This window comes from Silurus aristotelis, assembly GCF_946808225.1.
Source record: "Silurus aristotelis genome assembly, chromosome: 24".
Taxonomy (NCBI): domain Eukaryota; kingdom Metazoa; phylum Chordata; class Actinopteri; order Siluriformes; family Siluridae; genus Silurus; species Silurus aristotelis.
In genome coordinates this window covers 10,536,310-10,561,385 of record NC_139597.1, presented here as the reverse complement: position 1 = coordinate 10,561,385, position 25,076 = coordinate 10,536,310, and the positions used below count along the sequence as shown (strand labels likewise).

The 25,076-nt window shown below is 35.9% G+C and overlaps 2 protein-coding genes across 2 annotated transcripts; one reads left to right on the top strand and one right to left on the bottom strand.

Annotated features, from left to right (window-relative positions):
• The first annotated feature begins 905 nt into the window (after positions 1–905).
• On the top strand, positions 906–6,843 carry cdkn1d (cyclin-dependent kinase inhibitor 1D). Its single transcript, XM_083527787.1, has 4 exons — positions 906–1,000; positions 1,187–1,419; positions 3,407–3,816; positions 4,128–6,843. The coding sequence occupies exons 3-4, from the start codon at positions 3,429–3,431 to the stop codon at positions 4,184–4,186; spliced, it is 447 nt and encodes a 148-aa protein (XP_083383913.1). The 5' UTR covers positions 906–1,000; positions 1,187–1,419; positions 3,407–3,428; the 3' UTR covers positions 4,187–6,843.
• A 2,151-nt stretch (positions 6,844–8,994) lies between these two features.
• Positions 8,995–23,868, bottom strand: slc37a3 (solute carrier family 37 member 3). The gene is made up of 15 exons (XM_083527785.1): positions 23,786–23,868; positions 21,614–21,760; positions 21,058–21,172; positions 20,319–20,411; positions 19,340–19,423; positions 19,065–19,210; positions 17,925–18,021; positions 17,424–17,508; positions 16,476–16,684; positions 14,775–14,916; positions 13,838–13,939; positions 13,681–13,728; positions 12,948–13,099; positions 12,643–12,708; positions 8,995–12,555 (listed from the first exon to the last, which is right to left on the bottom strand). The coding sequence occupies exons 2-15, from the start codon at positions 21,685–21,687 to the stop codon at positions 12,463–12,465; spliced, it is 1,506 nt and encodes a 501-aa protein (XP_083383911.1). The 5' UTR covers positions 21,688–21,760; positions 23,786–23,868; the 3' UTR covers positions 8,995–12,462.
• Positions 23,869–25,076: the final 1,208 nt, after the last annotated feature.

Below are 25,076 nucleotides of genomic sequence, written 5' to 3'. Positions count from 1 at the left end.
TGTGATGTGGCGTATTGCTTAATCATGCCCAGTGTTTCTTGGATAGACTCTAGAACCACTGTAACCCTTATCATGATGGACAGGCATAAGGATTTTGACATGGGCCAGATTGTGATTGTGCTAGACAACAGGGTCAGAGCATCTCCAAAACTGCAGCACTTGTGGGGTGTTCCTGGTCTGCAGTGGTCAGGATCTATCGAAAGTGGTAGAAACAGTGGGGAACCAGCAACAGGGTCATGGGCAGCTAAGGCTCATTGAACAAAGGCTGGCCCGTGTGGTTCGATCCAACAGACGAGCTGTAGCTCGTATTGCTGAAAAGTTAATGTTGTTAATGTGCGGCGGGTCAGGACTGTTTTGTGACTAACACAATATTAGGCAGGTGGTCATAATGCAATGCCTGGTTGGTGTATACAGGCAAAAGTGCAAAAGTTTACATACCCTTTTGACAAAATAAAGCACAGTGAGTGAATTAGAGCAAAGAATATTATATATAGAAATGGAAAATCCTGCACACTAGGGGGGGGGGGGGTGTAAATTTACAATTCTATTCAATATAGATAAAGTTTAAAAATGGTTAAAGAAAAGTAGAGCTCTATTTTACTTTTTTATAGGGTTATACTTTTTTCTATCTGTATTGAATAGAAGAGTAAATGTATTCCCCCCCCCCCCCCCCTATCAGGGGTAGGTTTACTGTAAACTGGCATATAAAACCTTACCATTTCCCTGTAAACCAGCCCAGAGACTACACTAGTAGTAAAGAAGATGAAAGTTTGAATGAGGGTTTGCGGGAAAGCGCGCGCAATTCGGCTCACGTTGCGAGAAACGTGACTGTAGCTGCTGGCCGAGTGCCAACCTCATGACGCAATCAAAACACCAACAAGTAGGTCACGCGCTGGAGAAGAAACCAAAATGGCGATTTTTAGGCATTAACCTTCAGTCTGCAAACAATGTGGAAATCTGAATAAAAGCCAAAAAGTACGACAAAGCTGAAAGTTCTTGTGTGAGTGAAATAAGGGGTAAAATGCGCATTTGTGCATTAATGTGACATTTATAGTGTTTGGATTCCATGCGTTTTAGTGTATCAGATATTCGAATAACTATAGATATGATATTATTATTAATTGAGGTCAATACTGCCCTGGCCAAATTTTGTGTTATCAGTGCATTGTCGTGCGTTTGACTACAGACACCAAGCTGGGGCGCGTGCTGTTTGTTGTCTCGAGTTGCTCGCAACGGCGGTGACGTCACAGCGGGCGGGGTTCTCTCCGCGTTCAGCTTCAAAATAACAAACAAGCTGGAGGTGGACGTGTTGACGCACTTTCCTTCAGCTTTCTGCTTGACAGATCTGTTCATCCACAGATCGTGTTCGGCGTACTATTTTCTCCAGGAGTATTTCTGCTTGAACACGGCATATCAAGGGTGAGTGCATCATCTGTTTATGTCTTCTGTTTTGTTTACAGTTGTTACAGCCGTCTTCTAAGGGCGACGTTTCAAGTACTTGGTCTTGCTGATCTTCCAGTCAAAATATACCACTTTTTGTGTTTGTATTATTGATTTGTAAATAAAAGATTAAAAAAGAATGAAGAGCAATGCAGGCATTCGTGTGGATCAGTCTGGACATTTTCCAGGTTTCCATACTGTTTTTATTCATCTTCTGTATTTATTATTATTGTTATCTTTAGTAATAGTTGTAGTAGTCTATTTGTTCAGTGTTTATAAGGGTATGGTGTAGTAAGTTAGTATGTATATCACGCCCATTTTCGTAGAATTGTACACCCCACCTGCTTCTTCGTAGTAAAGCTGCGGTCTCGAGGCCACGCCCATTTCTGCTAATAATTTAGTATGCATACTTTACTAACATTTCCTCGAAGTCAATAGTAAAACCACGCCCACTTTTCTACATAAACATCCTTTTACTCCAGCACTTTTTCCCCCTCCAGCTGCATGGTTAGAACACACACACACACACACACACACACACACACACACACACACACACAGGGAGTTACATTAAGTAAAGTGGCTGTTCAACAAGTTCATGAGGGATATATAGACATTTTTGACAATGAAATTAATTCTTATTACTGCAGGTTTTAAAAAATAAATATATAAAATCGTTTATGCAAATGAGGTGTCAATTTTTGGATACTTTTAGACGATAACTTTTCTTTTAAATGTGAACACACTCTTCAGAGGCTTTTACCAAAACAGTGGGAAGAAATTGCATTTTTTTGGTAACTTTATGCAAGAAAAAAATCAACCACTGTTATTATCAATTATAATGTTGTTTTGGTTTTTTTTAGCAAGTGTTTTATTGTAAAATTGCGGAATATCTGTAATCTAGAAACTGAGATTTTTTTTAATTGTAAACAAAGAAAAGAGTTTTAGAGAAAAATGTGTTTGAGCATTAGAATGTATTCGAATGTGTCTGAATTTGTAAATATATACATTTTCGAGTAAATGAAAAAGTAAAAGTAAAGTAAAGTAAATGAAACTGACATATATCACAATTTTACATTAAACACGTATAATATAATGGCATGTACATTACATTGTGGCTATAAGTGGACAAAAAGAGTAAAATTATCATCTTTGCTCTTAAAGTAATACAATGTAAAAATATAGATAATGTAAAATAATATTTCAGGTGCAATTTATAAAATATATCCAAAAATAAAATTGTGACCAAACTCTTATTTCTTTCCTACATTGTGTAAATTTAGGTAATAATGTAGGCAGGTATCTGCTTCCAAAATAATTCAAATGTCTTTACATTTAATTTACTAAATTGGGCAATTTGTCATATACGTATGTTCCGTTTTGTGCTTTGGGTACAAAAACATCTTACATGTCAAGCAACAGCTGCAAATTGATCTTTAACTCCTCTTTAACGTCCTACAAGCGTTTGGTTTAGAGTTTACTAAGCCTTTACTGATAAGGTGTAAACGGTTGCACTGGTGGGCAAAAGCGCACCTCAAGGAAGCAAATCAGAATCCATAATAAGTATTCCAGCTTAGATAAGAAGCCTACAAAAGCTGCTATAGTTTTTCACGCAGGGAATGAACAGGGAATTGAGGACAGGTTGCTAGAGATCAGCTTTTGGGTGGCTGAATTTCAGATGCAGTTTTAGGTATCACTTTCTAATTCTGTTGATCATTTAGAACATAAAACATGCTGCCACAATATTCCTCAGCTAGTTTTTTTTTTTTTAATAGGAAGACCATGACGGCTCTCAATCTTCAACACAGTCTTTTCACCTAGAGTGTGTTTTTAATTAGTAGCAGATTGTGCTGATCTGTTGAGTTCATGTGAGACATTTGTCACACTTGTGCATCTTCTGCTTTACATTCCACATATGGCCATGTACAGTGGCTCAGTCTCATAGAGATTCTATTTTTGTGTGTAGTTTTTCCTTAGTCCACAGCAAAATGGCTACAACTTCATCTCAATATGACCAAGTAGAGCTTGAAGGAGTGGAAGAGGATGTTAAGCCACGGGGCACAGGTGTGCGGCGGAACCTCTTTGGCCCGGTCGACCACCAGCAGCTTCAGCAGGACTTCCACAAATTCATGTGCATGAGATTAGAAGTGGCCAAACAGCGCTGGAACTTTGACTTCCAGGGCGAGCGTCCTACCCCTGGCTCAGTGCAGTGGGAGGAGGTGCGGTGCCAGGATGTGCCAACTTTCTACCACAGCTGTGTGATGAGGTTGGAGAAGCGCAGACTGGTGGTTCCTGTGAGCACTGATGTAACTCTGGCTTACAGAGGAGCCGAGCTCGGGAAGAGAGCAGACAAATACAGACAGGCTACCATCACAGGTAAGACAAGAGTCAAACTCTATGTGTGTACATTGCTAACATTGAGAATAGGAATGTTTGCACTAGGCTTAAATAACACTTAGTATACTGCATAGGTTTTCATTCCAAACCCTCAGGGTTAACCTGCTAGTCTATTTAATCCTTTGTATTTACCTTCTAAACAGAGCTGTAGCAGGAGGTTGAGATCTGCAGAATGTTAAATATCTGGGCAACATGTGTCAAGATGAAAAGATTAACAAAACAGAGCATTTATGGTGCAGAAGTCTTTGAGGATTTCTTAGAAACCTTTAAACACCTTTTCTCTTTTCTAGACTTCTTCACCGTGAAGAAGAGGCGGTGTCTTCATTACAAAGCCTCATCAAGGCAGTAAGAAGAGAGAAGATACTTATGCAGCTGAAGATCCTTTTAAACCCTCACTGTGTGTGTGTGTGTATATATATAAATATATATATATGTATATGTGTGTAAATGTACATACAATACCTGCAGTTATAACCATTAGTAGTATATGGGGATTATGTTATCAAAAAGTTTTAAATACGCTTAAAGTATACTGTGAAGAAGTACAAAAATGCACTCTAAAAAAAGAACACTTTAATTAACTTGACAACACTCAAGTTGTGACAGTTGTCTTCCTCCCCTGTATTCTAAATGCCAGTGTGATTTGGGTCTTGACTAGTGTGCACAAAGCCTAACGGCTCGGCAGGTTATAAAACCGCTCCCCACCTCAACCGCAACCGACATCGGATTAATACTGACCTCCAGACTTAAAACGGTTACAAACAGTCTTGCTGTTCTGATACTGGCTGATTTACGCTTCTTGTATGTATAAAGGCCTTTGAAAATGTTATAACTGAATAATATTACTTAATGATACTCACTACTTATTTATTTTCACATTATAAAACATTTTATAAAAAAGAACCAGATTTGAACTGGTAAATCTGAGCCATGGCCTCATTGTGTTTGTGTTATACAGGATTGTTCACAGGGAAAAAAAAAAAAAAAGTTGATGAATTCTTAATGAATTAATCTCTCTTACCTCAACATGGTCACTGAGCTAGGTCTCAGAAGAATGTAACCTCTGACCTCTAATGCATACCTGAAGTCCACTTTGTAAACATTTCACTACTTCACCATTTAGTGTAAAATTTGTTAAAGCATCTCAAACGGAAGACATATAACTACCCAAGTTACAAGTTACCTTGCTGACGACTTAAAGAAAAAAACAATACTACCTACATTTACTTGATTTATTAATCATACAGACAAGGGGCAAAATGACAAGACTTTCTTTTCTCGTTTTAACATCCTTTATTGTAAACGTGATCAATATAGCCTTCTTTTAAAAAACAACATATATAAACATTAGTTGTGCTTTTCTGCGATTGGTGTTTACACTTTAAGACTTCTGTGAATATGTCACAAAAATCTAAAAGTAAAATTGTATAGACAAAGAATATCTGTTGTATTAACAACAGTAACGCACAACATCTTATGTGGACTGTATATGTTTTATTTTTTTATTTTTTTGGAGTTCATGTAGCATTTTATCTCAGTTTTTATTTCTGTTATGTTAACCGTTTTGGTTCTGAATACTATATCAAAAAATGTAGCGTTTTTATGTGCGGACTGAATCGTGTCCAAAAAATTATGTTTGTAATTGTTCATAAGAGACTTAAAAAGCCATGCTAAGCATGTAAATAGCAGGGAAGTATATCCAGGTGTTTGTTCACACAGTGTTTGCTGTGAGTTTGTTTGTAATTGTGTTTTAATTTTTACATGTTGTCATTATGTTTGATTTTTAGAAAGGCAGCTTTAGAAACTAGCCAAAGATTAGCTCCACACAGTGTCAAAAGGAAGCAGCTACCAACTGCTGTCAATAAAAAGGGACAAAGCCACTAGTTTTAACCAGACTCAAAAACTCACAAAACACACTTTTGGCCTTGTGGCAGTGGCGCAGTTTTTCAATAAAACACTCTTTTAGTAATATATCTGGTGAGTCACAGTGTCCTACTCAGCTCACTCAGCTATTTTTCATGTTTGTTAATATTTTTGAAGAAGAGTTTTCATCTACCTCACAGAAACAATGAAGTTTTCATTCCCTTATTAGAAACAAACCCTCCTGATCCAATCAGCACACAGACATGGAGTTTGTAGATATGTGAGATTTGTGAGATTCGCTCACCTTTTGAGAATTATGCTAATCAAGTCCTGTTTGTTTTAGGTCTTCTTAATCAGAAAATTCTACAGTAGTTGGCCAAAGGTCAAAACCGAAATTCGCCACACACACACAAGACAGAGGAGGTTATGCACAATCATGTCCGGGTGCTTAGTCATCGTCTACCACATTAAAGTTGAGTCAGTGTCTATTAATTTACTGCATGTTTACACTCATCACCTCAGTCTGAAATGGTTTGATCATTTCTCCCTATAATTTTTTAATGTGTGCGCTGTACCACCATTTTTTCATTGTAGCCATCATTTTTGTTTGAGAGCAGCCTTAAATATGTTTAACTTATTGGAAGGTAATTTTGTTCATAGATTACTAACTGGTTTTGTACGAGCTTTGCACTATTCAATATTACTGTTGCAGTGTATGGTAACCTGCAGTGATGTTAAGAAGTTAGCATGAATAAAAATTAACATTGGCCAAGTCTCTGCAGTGAGAAACTTTACTCTTTTAATTACAAACATTAATTGCATGTATTTATATTTAGGTACGAATGCAGCCTGCCAAAAATACTAAATCTGGCTTTCAAAATTTTCTATGCAGTGATTGATATAAATGATAAAGGTATATACCCTATATATTGTATATGCCAAAAGTATACATTATATGGGGCAGAGTGCTTGTTTGATATTGAATAAAGTTGTATGGATTATGATCCAAAAATGCTGAAACTGATTCACTCTTCTCAGTTCTACCAAATGTTTCTCTTTCTTTCATTGTATTGTGAGATTGTGAATATGTCGCCATCTTTAAATCACAAATTATAATAAAAGGATATTCATGTTTATAAAAAATTTAATTTGTGACTTTTTTGAAAATGGGAAATTCTTTGAAATTTAAGACCACTGAAATACATAAAAACTAAATACAAAATAAATACGATAGATAGATAGATAGATAGATAGATAGATAGATAGATAGATAGATAGATAGATAGATAGATAGATAGATAGATAGATAGATAGATAGATAGATAGATAGATAGATAGATAGATAGATAGATAGATAGATAGATAGATAGAAGTATTTGAACACCCTGCTATTTTGCAAGTTCTCCCACTTAGAAATCATGAAGGGGTCTGAAATTGTCATTGTAAGTGCATGTCCACTGTGAGAGACATAATCTAAAAAAAAAAAAAAATCCAGAAATCACATGATTTCTAAACTACTTATTTGTATGATTCAGCTGTAAATAAGTATTTGAACACCTGTCTATCGGCTAGAATTCTGACCCTCAAAGACCTGTTAGTCTGCCTTTAAAATGTCCACCTCCACTACATTTATTATCCTAAATTAGATGCACCTGTTTGAGGTCGTTAGCTGCATAAAGACACCTGTCCACCCCATACAATCAGTAAGAATCCAACTACTAACATGGCCAAGACCAAAGAGCTGTCCAAAGACACTAGAGACAAAATTGTACACCTCCACAAGGCTGGAAAGGGCTACGGGGAAATTGGCAAGCAGCTTGGTGAAAAAAGGTCCACTGTTGGAGCAATCATTAGAAAATGGAAAAAGCTAAACATGACTGTCAATCTCCCTCAGACTGGGGCTCCATGCAAGATCTCACCTCGTGGGGTCTCAATGATACTAAGGTGAGAAATCAGCCCAGAACTACACTGGAGGAGCTGGTCAATGACCTGAAAAGAGCTGGGACCACCGTTTCCAAGGTTACTGTTGGTAATACACTAAGACGTCATGGTTTGAAATCATGCATGGCACGGAAGGTTCCCCTGCTTAAACCAGCACATGTCCAGGCACGTCTTAAGTTTGCCAATGACCATTTGGATGATCCAGAGGAGTCATGGGAGAAAGTCATGTGGTCAGATGAGACCAAAATAGAACTTTTGGGTCATAATTCCACTAAACGTGTTTGGAGGAAGAAGAATGATGAGTACCATCCCAAGAACACCATCCCTACTGTGAAGCATAGGGGTGGTAGCATCATGCTTTGGGGGTGTTTTTCTGCACATGGGACAGGGTGACTGCACTGTATTAAGGAGAGGATGACCAGGGCCATGTATTGCAAAATTTTGGGGAACAACCTCCTTCCCTCAGTTAGAGCATTGAAGATGGGTCGAGGCTGGGTCTTCCAACATGACAATGACCCGAAGCACACAGCCAGGATAACCAAGGAGTGGCTCTGTAAGAAGCATATCAAGGTTCTGGCGTGGCCTAGCCAGTCTCCAGACCTAAACCCAATAGAGACTCTTTGGAGGGAGCTCAAACTCCGTGTTTCTCAGCGACAGGCCAGAAACCTGACTGATCTAGAGAAGATCTGTGTGGAGGAGTGGGCAAAAAAAGTTAATTGCAAACAAAGGCTACTGTACCAAATATTAACATTGACTTTCTCAGGTGTTCAAATACTTATTTGCAGCTGTATCATACAAATAAATAGTTTAAAAATCATATATTGTGATTTCTGGATTTTTTTTTTTTTAGATTATGTCTCTCACAGTGGACATGCACCTACGATGACAATTTCAGACCCCTCCATGATTTCTAAGTGGGAGAACTTGCAAAATAGCAGGGTGTTCAAATACTTCTTTTCCTCACTGTAGATAGATAGATAGATAGATAGATAGATAGATAGATAGATAGATAGATAGATAGATAGATAGATAGATAGATAGATAGATAGATAGATAGATAGATAGATAGATAGATAGAGATAGATAGATAGATAGATAGATAGATAGATAGAACTACTAAAAAAAATATTTAAAAAAAGTTTTAATAATAATAATTTTCTCTATATTCTCATTATCTTTTATAATGTATTGTAAAATAATGTATTTTACTGCATTTTAACAGTATTTTTATTGTGGATATTTCTAAATAGTCACTGCCCATGTGGTCTCTTTAAGAGGCAACATTGAAAGTAAACAATTCCAGAATTATATTGAGACTTTTGAGAGTAAAAATCATTCATTTACACTACAAGCTCAGTAATATAATTATTTTTAATATAATGTAAACAATGATTTGACATTTATAGTGATATGATTTTGTTTGTATCAAGATGACATTTGTTGGCAAGTGTTTATATACAAAGTGTTTGCATGAGTTTAAATGCATTATTTATCTGAATCAAGATTGCATTCATTGTAAAAAGAAAAGAAAAACATGTAAACATACAAATAAAAGAGAAATGTTGAGGCATTTCTATTTGAAGTGCAAATGTGAAACATCCATATTCAGTAAAACCTTTCACATTTAAAAAAATTGCTATTATAATAAAACTGCAGCTCTACTCCCTCATCACAACACTTGACTAAAGAACCTGAGCCTGATTTCAACAATAAATGCATAACATCAAGTTGAGCTTGCATTAGATCTAAGAAAATCACACCTGCACCATGTGATAGTGATGCCTTTTTGTTTCATTAAATAGGAACAAATCTAAGGGCATGCACTACGAAATTATAAAGCACAAATGCGCAGTAAAGAAAGTACTAATAGCATTTTACAAAAATCTGAAAAAGTTCCAGTTACAGAATGTGTTGAATCAACCTGTATTCAACAGTTTAAGATGTTCACACAAACATGTAAGCAAATATAAAATTTTAAATATTTTGGTCATAAGATATTGGACAGATGACATCACATACACAGATTATGTATTTAAACAATAAAATAAAAAAAAAATGAAGCATTAAAAATACATTAAAAATATTTATCACTGTGCACAACATACAACAGATAACACATTTCTTTTAAATATTTGCTTCACAGATGCAAATATTCAAACAGTTGCCAGTTTAAATAAATCAACCACACAGGTGTATTTTGTGAGTAACTGGAGCTCTGGAAAGAAACCACCATGGGACCAGAACTGATATCATTCGAATGGTGAATCGTTCCGAGTATTAGTAGATTGTAGTGTAACAGGTGCACAAATATATTCAGGTCAGTGTCACTGCTATGCTGAGAATGTTACACACCCCAAACAATAGGAGTCTCAGATATCCTGTCGAGGTCTTTTTCCACTCAGTAAAAACAAATTGTGCTGTGACATACAGGCTACAGTCAGTTATTACATTATTTAAATAGACTTACATTACATGTATGTGAGATAAAAAAAAAAAAAAGGCCATGTAGTGTAAGATGCAAGGCAGGTCAATCTTATAAACTAGCAACTGAATGTATCCCTCTGGGTAATACATAAAGCAGAACAATGAGTGGTCAAATCCTTGACATAAACCTACATAGTACCTTTAGTATCTTTAACACTACACTACATTTTTTTGACAATAAATACAGCTAAAAGAAATCCCATTTGGAACAATGTCAGGTTCAACAAACAAATCTTTTTAAAATCTGGAATGACATAATAATGTAACTTCCACAGAGAGTACATCGATGATATGCCCTGCACCTATAGCAGCCATTCAAATCAAATTATTAAAAAAGATGAATTAATATGCTTTTAAGCAAAATATAGTTCAAATTAGACCACATATACATTTTCTTCATAATCATTAATCTCACTATATATTGATTAAAAAAATATTATATACACTAAATAAATGTCTTTTATAGGCCAAGTCCTTTGTATTTTTAGAGAAATAACTTCTAAGATCACAAAGCTCAGATTGTTTTCAAGATCAAAATACAGAATGAAATAAAGGCACTTTAAACATATGCTCAAAGTTTCCTATTTGTTGGCTGTTTGTACAACCCCAATTCCAAAACTTTGGGACACTGTGCAAAATGTAAAAGAAAACTATATTCTATGCACAATAAAACAACAAATAAAAACAAATCAAATGTTTAAACTTAGAATGTTTACCAGTTTAAGGAACAATTAAGGTAATTTTATATTTGATGGCTGTGAAGCGTCACATATTCTGTACGTATATATCTGGAAACTAAGTTTTGGGAGAGGAATGTTGTTCCATATGCATCTGATACAGGATTCCAGCTGCTCAACAGTTCTGGGTGTCCTTTGTTGTATTTTTCATTTCAAAATGCGCCCAATGTTTTCAAATTGTCTAGACTGCATGCAGTCCAGTTCAGCACCTGAACTCTTCTACTATAAAGTCATGCTATTGTAACAGATGTAGTATGCAGTTAGCATTGTCTTGTTCAAATATGCAAGGCCTTCCTTAAAAAGCAGAGGTGCTGATTTTTTTCAACTGAGCGCTGATAAGAGCTCTCCTCTGGTGGTGTCCGAGGTTTAAAAAAAAAAAAATTACAATTTAATTTGTTAGACCATTGAACAGTTTTTAAAATTGCCTCAGTACATTTAAAATGAGCTTTGGTGACGTTTCTGGATCATGTTTACACATGACTTTGCATGATAGAGATTTAACTTGCATTTGTGGATGACATGGCAAATTGTGTTCAGAAACAATGATTTCTGGAGGTGTTAATGAGGCCATGCAGTGATTTCCACCACAGAATCTCATCACTTTTAAATGCAGTGCCACCTTAGCCGAAGATCAGGGACATCCAATATTGATTTCAATATTTGAAATTTCTCCACATTCTTTGAAACTTTTGATATTACATATTGTAAATGATTAGATATACAACTGTTTTTTTGCAATTATGTGTTGAGAAACATTGTTATGAACAATTTATGGACACAGTCTCAGATTGGTGACGCTCTGCCCATCTTTACTTCTGAGACCCTCTGCCTCTCCCAACTTTGTTGGAACTGGGGTTGTATTTTGTTGGTCAAATTTGATACCTGACACTCACATTAGCAATGGACACAAACTGCAAGCCTGGTGTAGTATCGAAATGTTAGTGCCTGAGCCAGGTCTCATAAAGGAAGTTTGCACCATTCTGCATAATTACATTGTCAGTAGTGTTTGTATTACTTGTTAAATAGCATTCGTTTTAATTCCTTGACCTGGTTTGGAGCCCTGGCTAAAAATCGTTAGATGCGAGAACAGACGCACACATTGTTAGAACTTAATTTAGTGTTCATCAATGCAAGGTTACTACACCTCTAGCAGTCCTGGATGGACGTACTGTTTATATGAACACTTCAATTAACTTGAAGATCACATAATAATCATATCACTTGTGCACTCAGTTCTGCAGTATGAGTTGCACTGGTCTAACATTTTGTCTACATTACATACATTTTTATAGTTAAGATTAGACAATAATAAATGTTCAAGTCTATTGTCAACAGATTAGTTATGATGATTGTCTGGATGATTTTTCACAATTGCTAGTTGCTGTCCTTGGCATTTTATTATTATATAAATGCCAATGGCACTGATAGAATCAAGAACTAATCATCTAAAACACCATTATTCTACATAAAAAGCAGCTTTAAAAAAAACAAAAAAACAAAAAAAGAACGGAGAGGAAAACTGGACATCTTAGCTGATACACTCTCCACCTTCTTCATATAAACTCAGACAAGACGAGATGTTATAAACAGCGCTACATGTTCACAGCTGGTGTGTCCTTGCTTGACTGTCTCTGCACATGGAGCGTACCTCTTTTACGATAAGAGGTATGATGAATACGATGCTGAATCCTGTCTATAGAGAAGAAAAAACCACAACCAAGATATCAAACAAGCATGTAGATGATCAGATCAGAGAATTAACCTCTGAGAGAAATCTTACCATCAATATGAAGAAGTAGAAGACCCACATCCATCCTAGTTTGCTCTCAATGAGTGATACCAGGTACTAAAAATAGATAAGGGTTATGTTAGTTATGTGCCATCAGAACGATTATTTTATACATTAACATCTACCTACATATTAAATACGTTTGTCTGAGATTTTATATATATGATGTTTATGAGACTGAATATGCCTTTCTGACCAGTAATAGTTAGAAGGCTGAACTAGATATTGTCCTCAGATGGGGAAAATCACAAAAAATGTCTAGGTTAAGAAGTAAGCAAATTAGTGTCAAATCCCACCTGTCCTCCAGCGGCCCCGATGCTACCAGTTCCATCCACTATGCCTGTGACAGTGGCTAGAGCCGCCTGACTCCCCTGCAGAGCTTCCTGCCGACCCAGATCTGCTGAAATCGCTGAGCTTATCATGTTCGACGGACCACCAATGAAGAAACCTGAAGAGAAAACATTTTGCTTTACTCAACAGGAAACAGCTATGGTAAAAATGTTCTCTCATCATCATATGTTTTCTACCCATTACGCTTACTTGAGCTTATATAATATATTATTAACTGTAGTATGAATATAATAAGCACAGTACTAATTACATATTGGATATTTATACAGTATATAGTTCTGTATACATATTTTCCTGAGCTGTGTTTCTCTTTTGTATGCACCCCAATCACATGTGATGCCACAGTATTTTTTATACGGTTATATGGTAGACCTACCTACTGTACCTCCACCTTCACAACCATTACAATGTTTACAAATTTAGGAAAAACCCTCACTGGCATATATTACTCTCTTTGTGTATATATACACATGTTCCGGCACATTGTGCAGTTATCTAATCGGCCAATCATCTCAGATAAACATTTTGATATTTTTTCCATTGTCATCTGTGTAAAGTACAGTGACCGTGTAAACACTTGATTATAACTAATCAAACTGTGAAAATACACACAAAGCAAACAAGGCGAGCTGAGATAAGATAGCAATGAATGTACTAAACACTATATTTCTCTCTCACCTGTAGTTGCTAAAAGCACTCCATTCACAATCTGGTCATTCGGAGAGTCTAAATAAGGAAAAGAAAATAGTGAGCAATATGTTTACAGCAGTCATTGACTCTATAAAGATGACTCATGTGTGTGCATATATGACTAAATGCTGCAGTCCAGACTCACGGCTGTATCCCACCAGAGATCCCATAGCTAGCAGCAAACTAATGCATAGGACAGGAGCTCTTTTCCCCAGGAAATCAGAGATGAGACCCTGCAGTGTTCCTCCTGAGATAAAGAAGGTGCAATAATATATGAATATATATAAATGCATTTTTAGGATTGCAAAGGTCACAGAAGTTGAATACAATGAATATAAACAACAATAATAATATTTCATTGGCAAAAATAATTCTAATGGGTACTTTTTTCAGGGTAATTTTTTATACTACACAAGATTTAAAATATACAATAAATATAAGTATACTGAAAACAAATAAAGCTTAATATTTGCTAACTGAAGTGCTTATAAAATTATGCATAATTAACTTCTGCTTTTTCCTTAACATTGACCCTGAACTATACAGGGTAATGTATTTCATTTTAAAGGGGTACTCCAGTGTTTTCAGTGTACTTTTTATCTGTCTATCTACCACATCTGTAGCATACACATGATTATCATTTCATTTTAAAAGAATTTTCACTCGTTTCACTGTTCTGAGAAAATAACAGAAAACTGCTTACTCAAATCGCACCTATAACAGAAATCCGCAGCAAGTTTCTTTTCTCAAAAAGTGTGTGTGTGTGTGTGCGTGCGTGCATGCGAGCGAGCACGTGTGCGTGCACATATAGATAGTCTTTGAGTCTGAATAATTTGTATTTTCAATGATGGGACTTTTACAGAGCAAAGACTTTGAAATTAACTGGTACCAGCCTGGTATGTAAATGTGTGTTTCTCTCTGTGTTTAAACTGGTAACAACATTTATAAGTGAGTTATTAAAGTGAACAGGATTTCTATTTTTTGTTAGGAAATTCGATGTCAAAAGGATTGTATTACGCAGTCCGATGCAAACAGAGGCAGTGGATATAATCCTCATAAAGTGTATTCACACTGCCACTCACCGATGATTCCGCCAACGTCATACCACACAGACAGCCGGTCTGCTTCTGCTTCTTTCCACCCAAAGTTGTTGCTCAGATAAAATGGCAGCCAAAAGAAGAAAGAGTAGTTCACCAGTTTCAGGCAGGCGTAGGAAAGAGAGTACTGTCAGAGCAGAAAAAGGGAAAAAAAATCACAACTGCATAATTATTGACTATACACCCAGAAATGAAAGTAATTTCAATTCTTCAAAAAGCTTCAGTTCTCGTTTTCTAAAGCATATTTGGTATGGTTTATCTTTACACTCTTACAAATGTACAGTGGATAATCTCACTATCTGGTGTCACATAAAGAGGATGTCTTTTGAGGCTTCCTCTCAAGTTTTCTTCCTCAAATCATGTCAGGAAACTTTTTTGCCACTGTAGCTTCTTCCTTGCTCATTACAACTCTAAATATACTTTTAGATTTCTTTAAGTTTGCTTTGTGACAATGTCTATTGTTAAAAGCTCTATATATTTATATATTTTGTCATATATATATATTCTTATGACAGATTCAACTCACTAGTCAATTAGATAACAATTAATATCATTTAAAACAGGGATGCCCAATACATCGATCACAATCTACCGGTCGATCGCAAAAGGTAGTGTGGGTAGATCGCATAACATTAAAAAAATAGATATTTATTTATGCATTTTTATAGTAAGTAGATCATTTTGACGGTCATTTTATAAATAGCTCGCATGCTGAAAAAGTGTGTGCACCCCTGATTTAAAACTTTGCAAATGTGCATCCTGTAGCAGCAAAACAAAATATGTTTGCAGCAAAGATACTTATTACACCAATATGCTGTTTGTTCACTGTCTCGATCACCTTTACATATGCTGACTAGAGGTCGACCGAAATGAGTTTTTCTGTGGCCGATGCCGATATTTAGAAATCAGGACAGCTGATGGCCGATATATAATGCAGATTTTTTTCGCCAATAATAAAAACGTAATACAGAAAATGTATTATTTTTATTATAAAATTATATATATATATATATATATTTGTAAATAATTTTAACATTTATTGAATAACACAAGCCTCTCCAATCAGTGGACTTGTTACCAGGTTTTGGTAACCGAGCCTCCCCTAAATGTCAGTGGGGTTCCGACTGTCGGTCGGCTTTAGTTTTTTTCGGCACCAGAATTTCTGCTTGTCGAATCAGCAGCCGAGCTCGTCGACAACAAAGAGACCACCGATTGGCTAATTAGCTTAGAAAACGAGCACCAAAAAAAAAAAAAAAAAAAAGACACGCTTGTTGTCATTCTTATTCCTGTCTTTGCAATCTAGCAGACATGATTGGAAAAAGTTACAGGATTCCCTTACTAAAGTTTGCAGCAGGTGTAAACGTAAAACTCCCTGTTTGGATGCCGAATACAGACTACTGCCACCTGCTGGTATGAGTTATGTTTTCTCACGCAAGCACGGAACGTACACACGTGTCAGATGCCCTTGCTCAATAATCGGCCTTATTTGCAGCACACTCGGACGATGCCAAATTCATTTAAAAATGCCAAAAAAACAAAGGTGGAGTTGCCCTAAGCGAAAGCAAAACAAAGCATGCTGTTACGTATCTTTTTACTAAACTATCAAAATATCAAAATGTACATGTTGAAAAAAGAGCTGTAAATCAAAGTTCAATTCAGGATAATAAAATTAAGAATTTGACCTACAGGTAAAACTCCTGGTAAACAGAAAGCTTGGAAAAAGCCAATGGCTTTGGTTTGGGGCTCAGGCTCATCATCCTGCTCTTGTATAGAATAGTATCCTCCGTCATACACCACTTCATCCTTATCATCCTCATCATCACTCATAAGTGGCTGATGACTGTCCGTGTCTCTCTCCACTGTTGTTAGACCTGTTACAGGTCCTTCACTCAGACCTGGGAGAAAAATATCACACACACACACACTATATTCAGTATAACACAATCAAACAGAGATAAGACGAGGGCTCAATCATATATAATCATTATTAATGACATTTATACTTTGAAAGCTTTCCAGGCACATTGCCCAAGAAATTGCGAGACTTAAAAGTATGCAATCTATAGTTTCATTTAATAATTTTATGTACAAGTCATCCCTCAACCCAAATGTGTTTCAACAGCCACGTTTTTTTTTTTTTTTTTTTTTCGGAATTTGCTTCTTTAACTTGCAGTAATGTTGCTGTCATTTATCGCAGCATATAGAATTACAATTGTGTAACCTGAATGCCTAAATAATCAAGAATTTCCTTGTTTGTCTTGGTCAAAGAGGTCAGTTTGAAATTATTTTAAAGTAAGTTGTGACTGACCAAATAAAGGTATTAATACATAAAATATTTTCATAATTTTTAAATATGTAATATTTTATTTAAATTTAATGTAAATTAAGCTTAAGAGTTATTTGTAAAGGTTTCCTGTACTGAAACAAACTTAAGTATCCACATAGAAAAAAAAAAGAAAGATATTAAGTGTTAATTCTTTCCAAAACTGACAAAAGTTTACATTCTATGACAAAGTGAGCAAAAAACACGCTAATAAAATGCAGTTTCATGTCTAAAACTGTGGTACAGGTGGTGGCTTCTTAAAGGTACGTGCAAAGAAAGTGAAAAAAATGCAGCCTCCTTCTGAAACTCACCCACTTCCTTTGGGGATGTAAGCAGACCGAAAAACACGACTACCCCACCTGCAAACTGCACCACTGATGTCACCAGGAAAGCGTACTGAGAACAAACACACACTATTATTTCTTCCTGTTTTAAAAGAACATTTTAAATTCTACAGCTAAAGTAATACTCAAAATTCTCTAGTGCCTGACTAAGATTTCAGTTCATGGTTGACAAGAAGGCAGAAGACCACTCCTATCAATGCAAATCAGTCTGACTATTATCATTAATATGGTTTGTTTACCTGCAGATCTTTCACTGTATAAAATTAGAGATATGATGTTTGGCATGAGCACGAACTGAAGCTCTTGGCCTGTTTGTGTGTGGTTTTATGCACTACCCTGCTGCTACATAATTGGCTGATTATATAGTTAAATGTACAGGTCTAAATAAAGTAAAAACTATGTTCGCATATTTTTTATATATAAAGATGCAGAAGCAAGTGAATGAACAATGTGCTATAGTTTACTAACCTCATAACCATACTTCAGAACACTGGAGGCCAGGAATGCTCCTAGAATATTCCCCACTGATGCACACGCACTCCACAAGCCGAACACAAAGCCTCGGCTAACAAACACACAAACAAACTTGTTATACACTGAAATGAAAGATTCATTACATTTGTGTAAGTGGGGTCCTTCACTAAAATTTTACAATATAAGCTAAATTGTACTATTAACAGTAAGAAGGACGCAGAACAGATCCTCTTTATTTAACTTCTCTAGAAGTAAAGTTAATGCTCAAGGTCAAAGAACAAACAGAGTATGTTATTAAAGACAATCATAATTTGAGACAACAAGGCAAGGACATAGTTATCGCTATCAGCAACGATAGAAAGAAAATAATGTTGTAAAGCATGTTGTAGTTTACTCATTATTTTACAAAACTGTTTATACATACAGGGAATAAAGGGGGATTTTAAACCAAATACAGTTTTGTGTATTATTTTCACAAATGTGTGTTCTTTGGAAAACCTGTATACTGAAGCAGACTACATTACTTAAATAATCTACTGATGATAAGTACCCAAGTACTGAGCTCCTCCTCTTTAAATTCCAAAGTGTAACACAATATAATGTGAAAAGGTTCAAGGGGCGTGAATACTGTAGGTTTGCTCTGTAAATAAGAATTCATACAATTTACAGTTCATGTGATGGCATATGAGCAGCACAGTACCTGAGATGTTGTTTATGGCATTATGTCTAGAGGATTGCTGTTAGCTCAGCACTCAGACAATGATTTACGGGCAAATCCCACAGTACTGTAGTTTGCTAATTATTAATTGTTTTTCAAATTGTGCCCACATATGTGAAAAAGCACAAATTCTATAATGTAAAAAACTGCATACACAGCATATGCTACTTTTTTGTGCTGTTCATTTACACTACATTCAGTATATACAAACTTTCAAACTGCAGAAAAATACGTCTTACATATGTCATGAACATGGGACAAATATATTAATACAACTTTACACTACAATTTTAAAATATACAGTATATTAAAGAAATGTTTTATCACAGACTTTGGAAAGTTAACTAACATTTTAAATTGTCCTGTTGCTAATATAGTGTATCAAAAAAGAAAAGAAACGTCACACTGACACACACCCAGATTTGCCAAACCAGTTGCCCATGACAGCCACCACACAGGGCCACACTGTAGACTGCAACAGGCCATTTAGCACCCACAGAGAGCAGTAGAAATACACGTTATAAAAATGCAGCCATTCTGTCAGAGTGCCAAAAACAAACTCCTATAAAGAGGGAGAGAGAGGGAGAGAGATCTGTATTTTATAACATTTCATTAACCTTGAACTTCATAATGGCTTTCCATTAATAATTTACAATTTTCTGTAAACAACTTCAAGAATACATTACTGTACCACCACAGCTGATCCACACAGCCCGAAGGAGAGAACATAACGAAGGTCCAGTCGGTCACCTATAATCCCGCTGATGTACAAACCCTGTTAAAAGAAAACACAACATGAATCCTTAGATTTAAGTGTTACCGAACACTGCGGTCAGCTTTACATATTTTCAACTTGCACAAGAGAGTCAGTACAGAGCATAAGTACAGTGAATTTGTCAAAAAAAGGACTGAACTAACATGCTTCTGTTTCTCTACATGTTCATGCTTGTGTTTCTGTGCATTACAAAAATACATGCAGTGAGACAACAGGGGCAGGATGTGTGTTTGTTTATGGCACTGTGACACTGGAAGTAGTGGTGTACCACACTACACTTGTGACATTATTATGTTGGTTGTTATTCAATGTTGTATTCAAGTAGTAGTAAGTAATGGATCTCCCTATACATCCATATATATGAGATACATTTTTATATTATTTAATTAATTATCATACATAGAGCGGGACAGAAGTACTGATTAGTATATTTTGCACATTCACAATTACTTTATTATTATTCATTACATTTTACAACAAAATATGTTCATTGCAAATAAATTGCAAACTGCAATTGATCAGAATTAACAGACCTTTCTTTTATCCTGTACATTAGAAATTCTGTCCAAAGTACAAATCGGTGTCATAAAATTTATTTGTATTTTTTCATTTTATTTATTCTAATTACAAGGTTTATTATTTACACCACAGCACTCTGAATGCTCAGATATCATTGCTTGTATATTAATTTCCCTGTGTCTTGTTTAATTGCTTACTTTGTCTTCAAAAACCCTATATAAAACTACTAATTGTGCAGCTTTACACTACGTGGTCTTTGAAACCCTTTTTTGGATGTTTTATTTAAAACTAATTGAATTGAAACTATTGGCCTTGTGAGTTGATCTAATCATTTAGATCCAACGTCCCCAAATGAACTCTTTTTATGTTCACTCACCACGGCATAAGAGAAGAGAAATATGGTGTCCAGGGCACCGAGGAACAGTGTGGCCTCCTCAGCATCTGCAAACAGCCGATTCTCTTCCCACGTCTGTTGGCAATCAGACAAGACCAGGGCACAAAAAAACAACAACACTGCCTCACAAAATATAGATTTTGACTGTATATTTACAGCATATATACTTGTGTACTACATGCCATGGCCATGACAATCAACCCTTTTGATTGTGCTCGTTCACTGCATTTACTTGTTTCACATATGAGCTTATATAAAGAACAAAAACAAAAAGTAGAATTCTTCTCCATTTTTAGCAGTTTTATAATGTTATTGGTTTGCTGTTCAAACATCCTGCATGGAACTAACCAGCTAACAGTGGTTCAAATTGCTATTTTTTTTATCTTATCTTTTTTTTAAGGTTGTTTTTTTTTTTATTACCTAGACACAGCCACATGTCCTGACAACAAGGTCATTTAAGGCACAATGAGACTGAAGGTAGTAGTTTCATGAAGAAGATTTCAGTAATCAGTGTTTTCAAAGCTCCCAATTTTGTGTATGTGTTTGTAACTTTTCTTTATATGCAAAGAACTTTCAAGTTTTCTTATGCTACCAAGTTGAATTTTAACACATTCTATATGCCTAAATACATCTATGTAACTTTTTCTATGAGTACACAAGGGTTTGGTCTTAGCCTTTCATTAGCCTCATGCTGGAACATAAAGCCGCAGTGTGTTCCTACCTCCCCAGGGGAAAAAGCAGGAGAGCTGCCATTCTGCACTGAAGGGGTCCACTGTGCAGAGATGCTCACTTTCACATTGCTGAAAGTTTTGCGTGAAGCGTGCAGCAACACATAGCTGTGTGTGGTGGAAAATAAAAAAAAACAAAAAAAACAATGATGAGTTTATATTAAAGAAAGTCTTTCATTAAAAGGAGACTATAAAAAAACTGCAGAAATGTCTGGCTATTGCTCCATGAATCAGATTTTTTAAAAAGTATTCATACTGGGAAAGACTGTGTAAAAGAAAAGGAGAGAAGATATATTCAAAATATAGTCTGGCTCAAACCTATAGATTAAAAACTACATGAAAGCCAAACCTACATTAAAAATATTGCATTTTAGACATATTTTAATGATAGTACATTCCAGAATACTAATTTGGTTATATGAGCATTTTCCAAGATCCAGTGTATTCTACATTTTTGTTGAGTCTACTAGTATCGAATATAACGTTTATCTAAATATGAGCATTAGCTGCAAGATTAAGTAACAATGCAATGGAGAGCATTCAGCCTACCTAAAAAAGGTGAGGAGGAAGGCGACCAGGTGATGGTGGGTGTAGCGTGAAAAGAAGTCGCAGCAGGGAATCATCACTGACTGATGTCGAAGAAGTGTTCAGTAGAGGGAGGCTCACACTCTCTCTCCAGCAGAGGATCATCTGGAGCTACAGTCACAAGGCGTATAGGGTACACACACACACACACATACACACACACACTCAGTGTCTCACAAAAGTAAATACACCCTTGTACTGAAATGTACTATTGTAGTATATCTTCACAATAATATTATATTTAACTGCAATTATCTTTTGTTTATTCTTACATGTTCTTATTGCTGAAGGTCTGAGAGAGCTACCAAACTCTACAATGGCAATAAAGTCTCTAAGTCTAAGTAAGTTAAGGGACAATACAATAGAAAGATTTACTGTCCTCTAAAAATTACTGTCATTTTTGTCAAATTAACAGGCAACAAAATTGAGTACACCCTAAGTAAACATGTCAAATCTGTGTCCAAAGTGTCAATATATTGTAGGCAAAAGACAATTTTCTTGGCACTCCTCAACAGGGTGTCACCACACATGCTGGACACCATCTGAGCCAAACAAGTTTATCTTAGTCTCATCAGACCACAGGACATGGTTCCAGTAATTCATGTTTTTGAACAAGTTGCCTTCAGCAAACAGTTTGCGGGCTTTCTTGTGAGTCAGCTTCAGAAATGCCTTCCTTCTGGGACTACATCAATTCAAACTGACTTGTTGCAGTGTGCGGCGAATGGTCTGAGCACTGACGAGCGGACCTTCTGCTTCTGGAACCTCTAAAGCAATGCTGTAGCACTCATGCATCTGGGTTTTTTTTAAACCAACTTTTGTACCTGACGCACTTCTTTGATAAACCCTTGAGAGGTCTGTTCCGAGTGGAACCCGTCCTGGAAAACCTCTGTATGACCCTGACTGCTGTACTGTGAATCAGTTTCATGGTGTTACAGATCTTCTTAAAGCCTCGGCATCTTTGTGAAGAGCAACAATTCTATTTCTCAAATCCTCAGAGAGTCTTTACCATGAGGTGCCATGTTGATAATCCAGTGGTCAGTATGAGAGAATTGTACTCAAAACACAACATTTTAACTGCTTTAATACAAGATACACAAATTTGTTTTGTCCTGTCAAGCAGACAAAAACATGAACATAATGAATTGGACATGTGGATTTGCACGGTTACACAACGTATTGCTTACTTAAGGTGTACTCACTTTTGTTGCCAGTTATTTATACAATAATGGCTGTATGTTGAGTTATTTTAGAGAACAGTAAATCTATACTGCTGCACAATGACAACTTTAAAATATATCCAAGATTCATTTCTATAGTATTGTCCCTTGAGAAGAAACACTAAAATGTTGCTGAAATGTGAGGGGTGCACTCACTTTTGTGAGATTATAAGAAACATATAATATGTATATATGTTTAACTAAATCTTACGATGATAGATAGATAGATAGATAGATAGATAGATAGATAGATAGATAGATAGATAGATAGATAGATAGATAGATAGATAGATAGATGCACATTTGTGTATGTATGCATGTGTATTTACCTACACACTTGACTTAAAATACACTTGTATATTATAATAATTAAGACCCTTAACAGTAATATGTTTAAGTAAATCTTAACAGAGACAAAAGTAACAATTGTTTTTATTCTGTTTTTTTAGACACCTTTAAAAGGTTTTTAATACTACAACTCTTATTATAAGCAAGACTAATTTAAACAAAAATATCAAAATAAAAACAATCTTTTTTCACTGGACATATATCTCGTTAATTTGCCCTCACCCGCATTCCAACAGATCCCGCCTCCTAAATCAGGATTGACTCTGATTGGCTATGAATCACTCTTCCCCTCGCGTGTGTTGAAAATTTGCCAATCACGTCTAAGAAACAGAGCGCTCCCAGCCAATCAAAGTGCAGAAGGCGGGGTTTGTAGGAATACGCATGGAAAAAGAAGACCTGCCTGCCAACAAGCCACAAGAAATTAGCCGAAATTGCTAGCGGATTTAGCTTCCGGATTTAGAGAGTTCTGTCGTGTATATTTTTATTCAGTCTGTACTCAAAGCACGGCCGTGTACTTATTAACCGTAGCCGATTTTACAAATAAATAGGAGGGATATAAACGCGCACGAACCTGTGTTTCCGTGTGGTGATGTGCGTCCCAGCTGTTGATGATCTAAAGGTGCCCGGATGTGACGTCACAGACTACAAGCCCTCTTTTTTTTTGTTTCTCAGCGCGCCACTAATGTATATTAAACACATATACAGTATTTGAATTCTGTTTATTTGTACCATGATTTTGTGGATAAATACACCCAATAAAATATGGATATTATTTTTATATAATAGGTACAGACGCGCCCGTTATTGCAAATGGTTATCGTTATCCATGATGTCTCTAGAGCATGCCCTTAAGCCAAATACACTGAAAAAAGTACTGTTCACGACAAAACAATGTTTGTTATGTCAAGATCGCAAAAAATATATATATATATAATGCATGGCCTCTCAGGACTTCCGTAGATCAGCATGCCAGAAGAAAAACTAAATTAATATTGTGTTGATTATAAGGATTTAAATGTAAAACTAAAAGTGGTCCCTTTAAACTTTCATTTGAGTAAAAGTACAAAAGCTTTTGCCTTCAATTGTACTTAAGTATCCAAAGTACTATGATTTATTATGGCTATAATCTTCCTATTATTATTTTTGTCACAAGACTCTTACTCTTTATGTGAAAAGACTCGAATGTTACTCTTAGCACACCAATCTATTAATAGAATGATATAAATGAGTACTTGAGTATTTTACTCATATTGAACGTAGGCTCAAAGATGCACTAGTTCTCAGCACCAAAACACATGCTGGTGAAAAGCCTTAAACAGTTGATTTGCGAGGTTTTATTTACTTTAACTCAAGTACATGGTTTGTGTACTTCATCCATCACTGCTACTATGTACTGTGGAAATGTAAATGTGCATACTAAAAATGTAAGTGTACATACTACAATTTTAAGTATGCATACTATAAATGTAATTATACAGTGCCTGTTAAAGGTTTAGAAACAGTCTTTTTTATGTACACCTATGTTCCTTTTGTTCATATGCAATAACGATTTGGACAGTGAATGACTGGAAGAAAGATCTGTGGACAGATGAGTCTAAATGTGACAACCGAAAACCATTAAGCGTCCACCTCCACGTTTGGTGTGAGGAAGTCTGTTAACATCAACTCTCCTGTTCTGTGTCTCGCCCAAGCTCTTCTGTTAGAGAAGTTGGTTCCAGATGTACACCAAGAAATTTGGTGCTCTTGAAGATCTCCACTGAGTATCCATCGATGATCAGTGGCGAATGGTCAGTCCTCAGAGACAGGTTGTTGGTTCCACATGAGGCTGTTAACTGTTCTTGCAAATGAGACCCACCATGGTC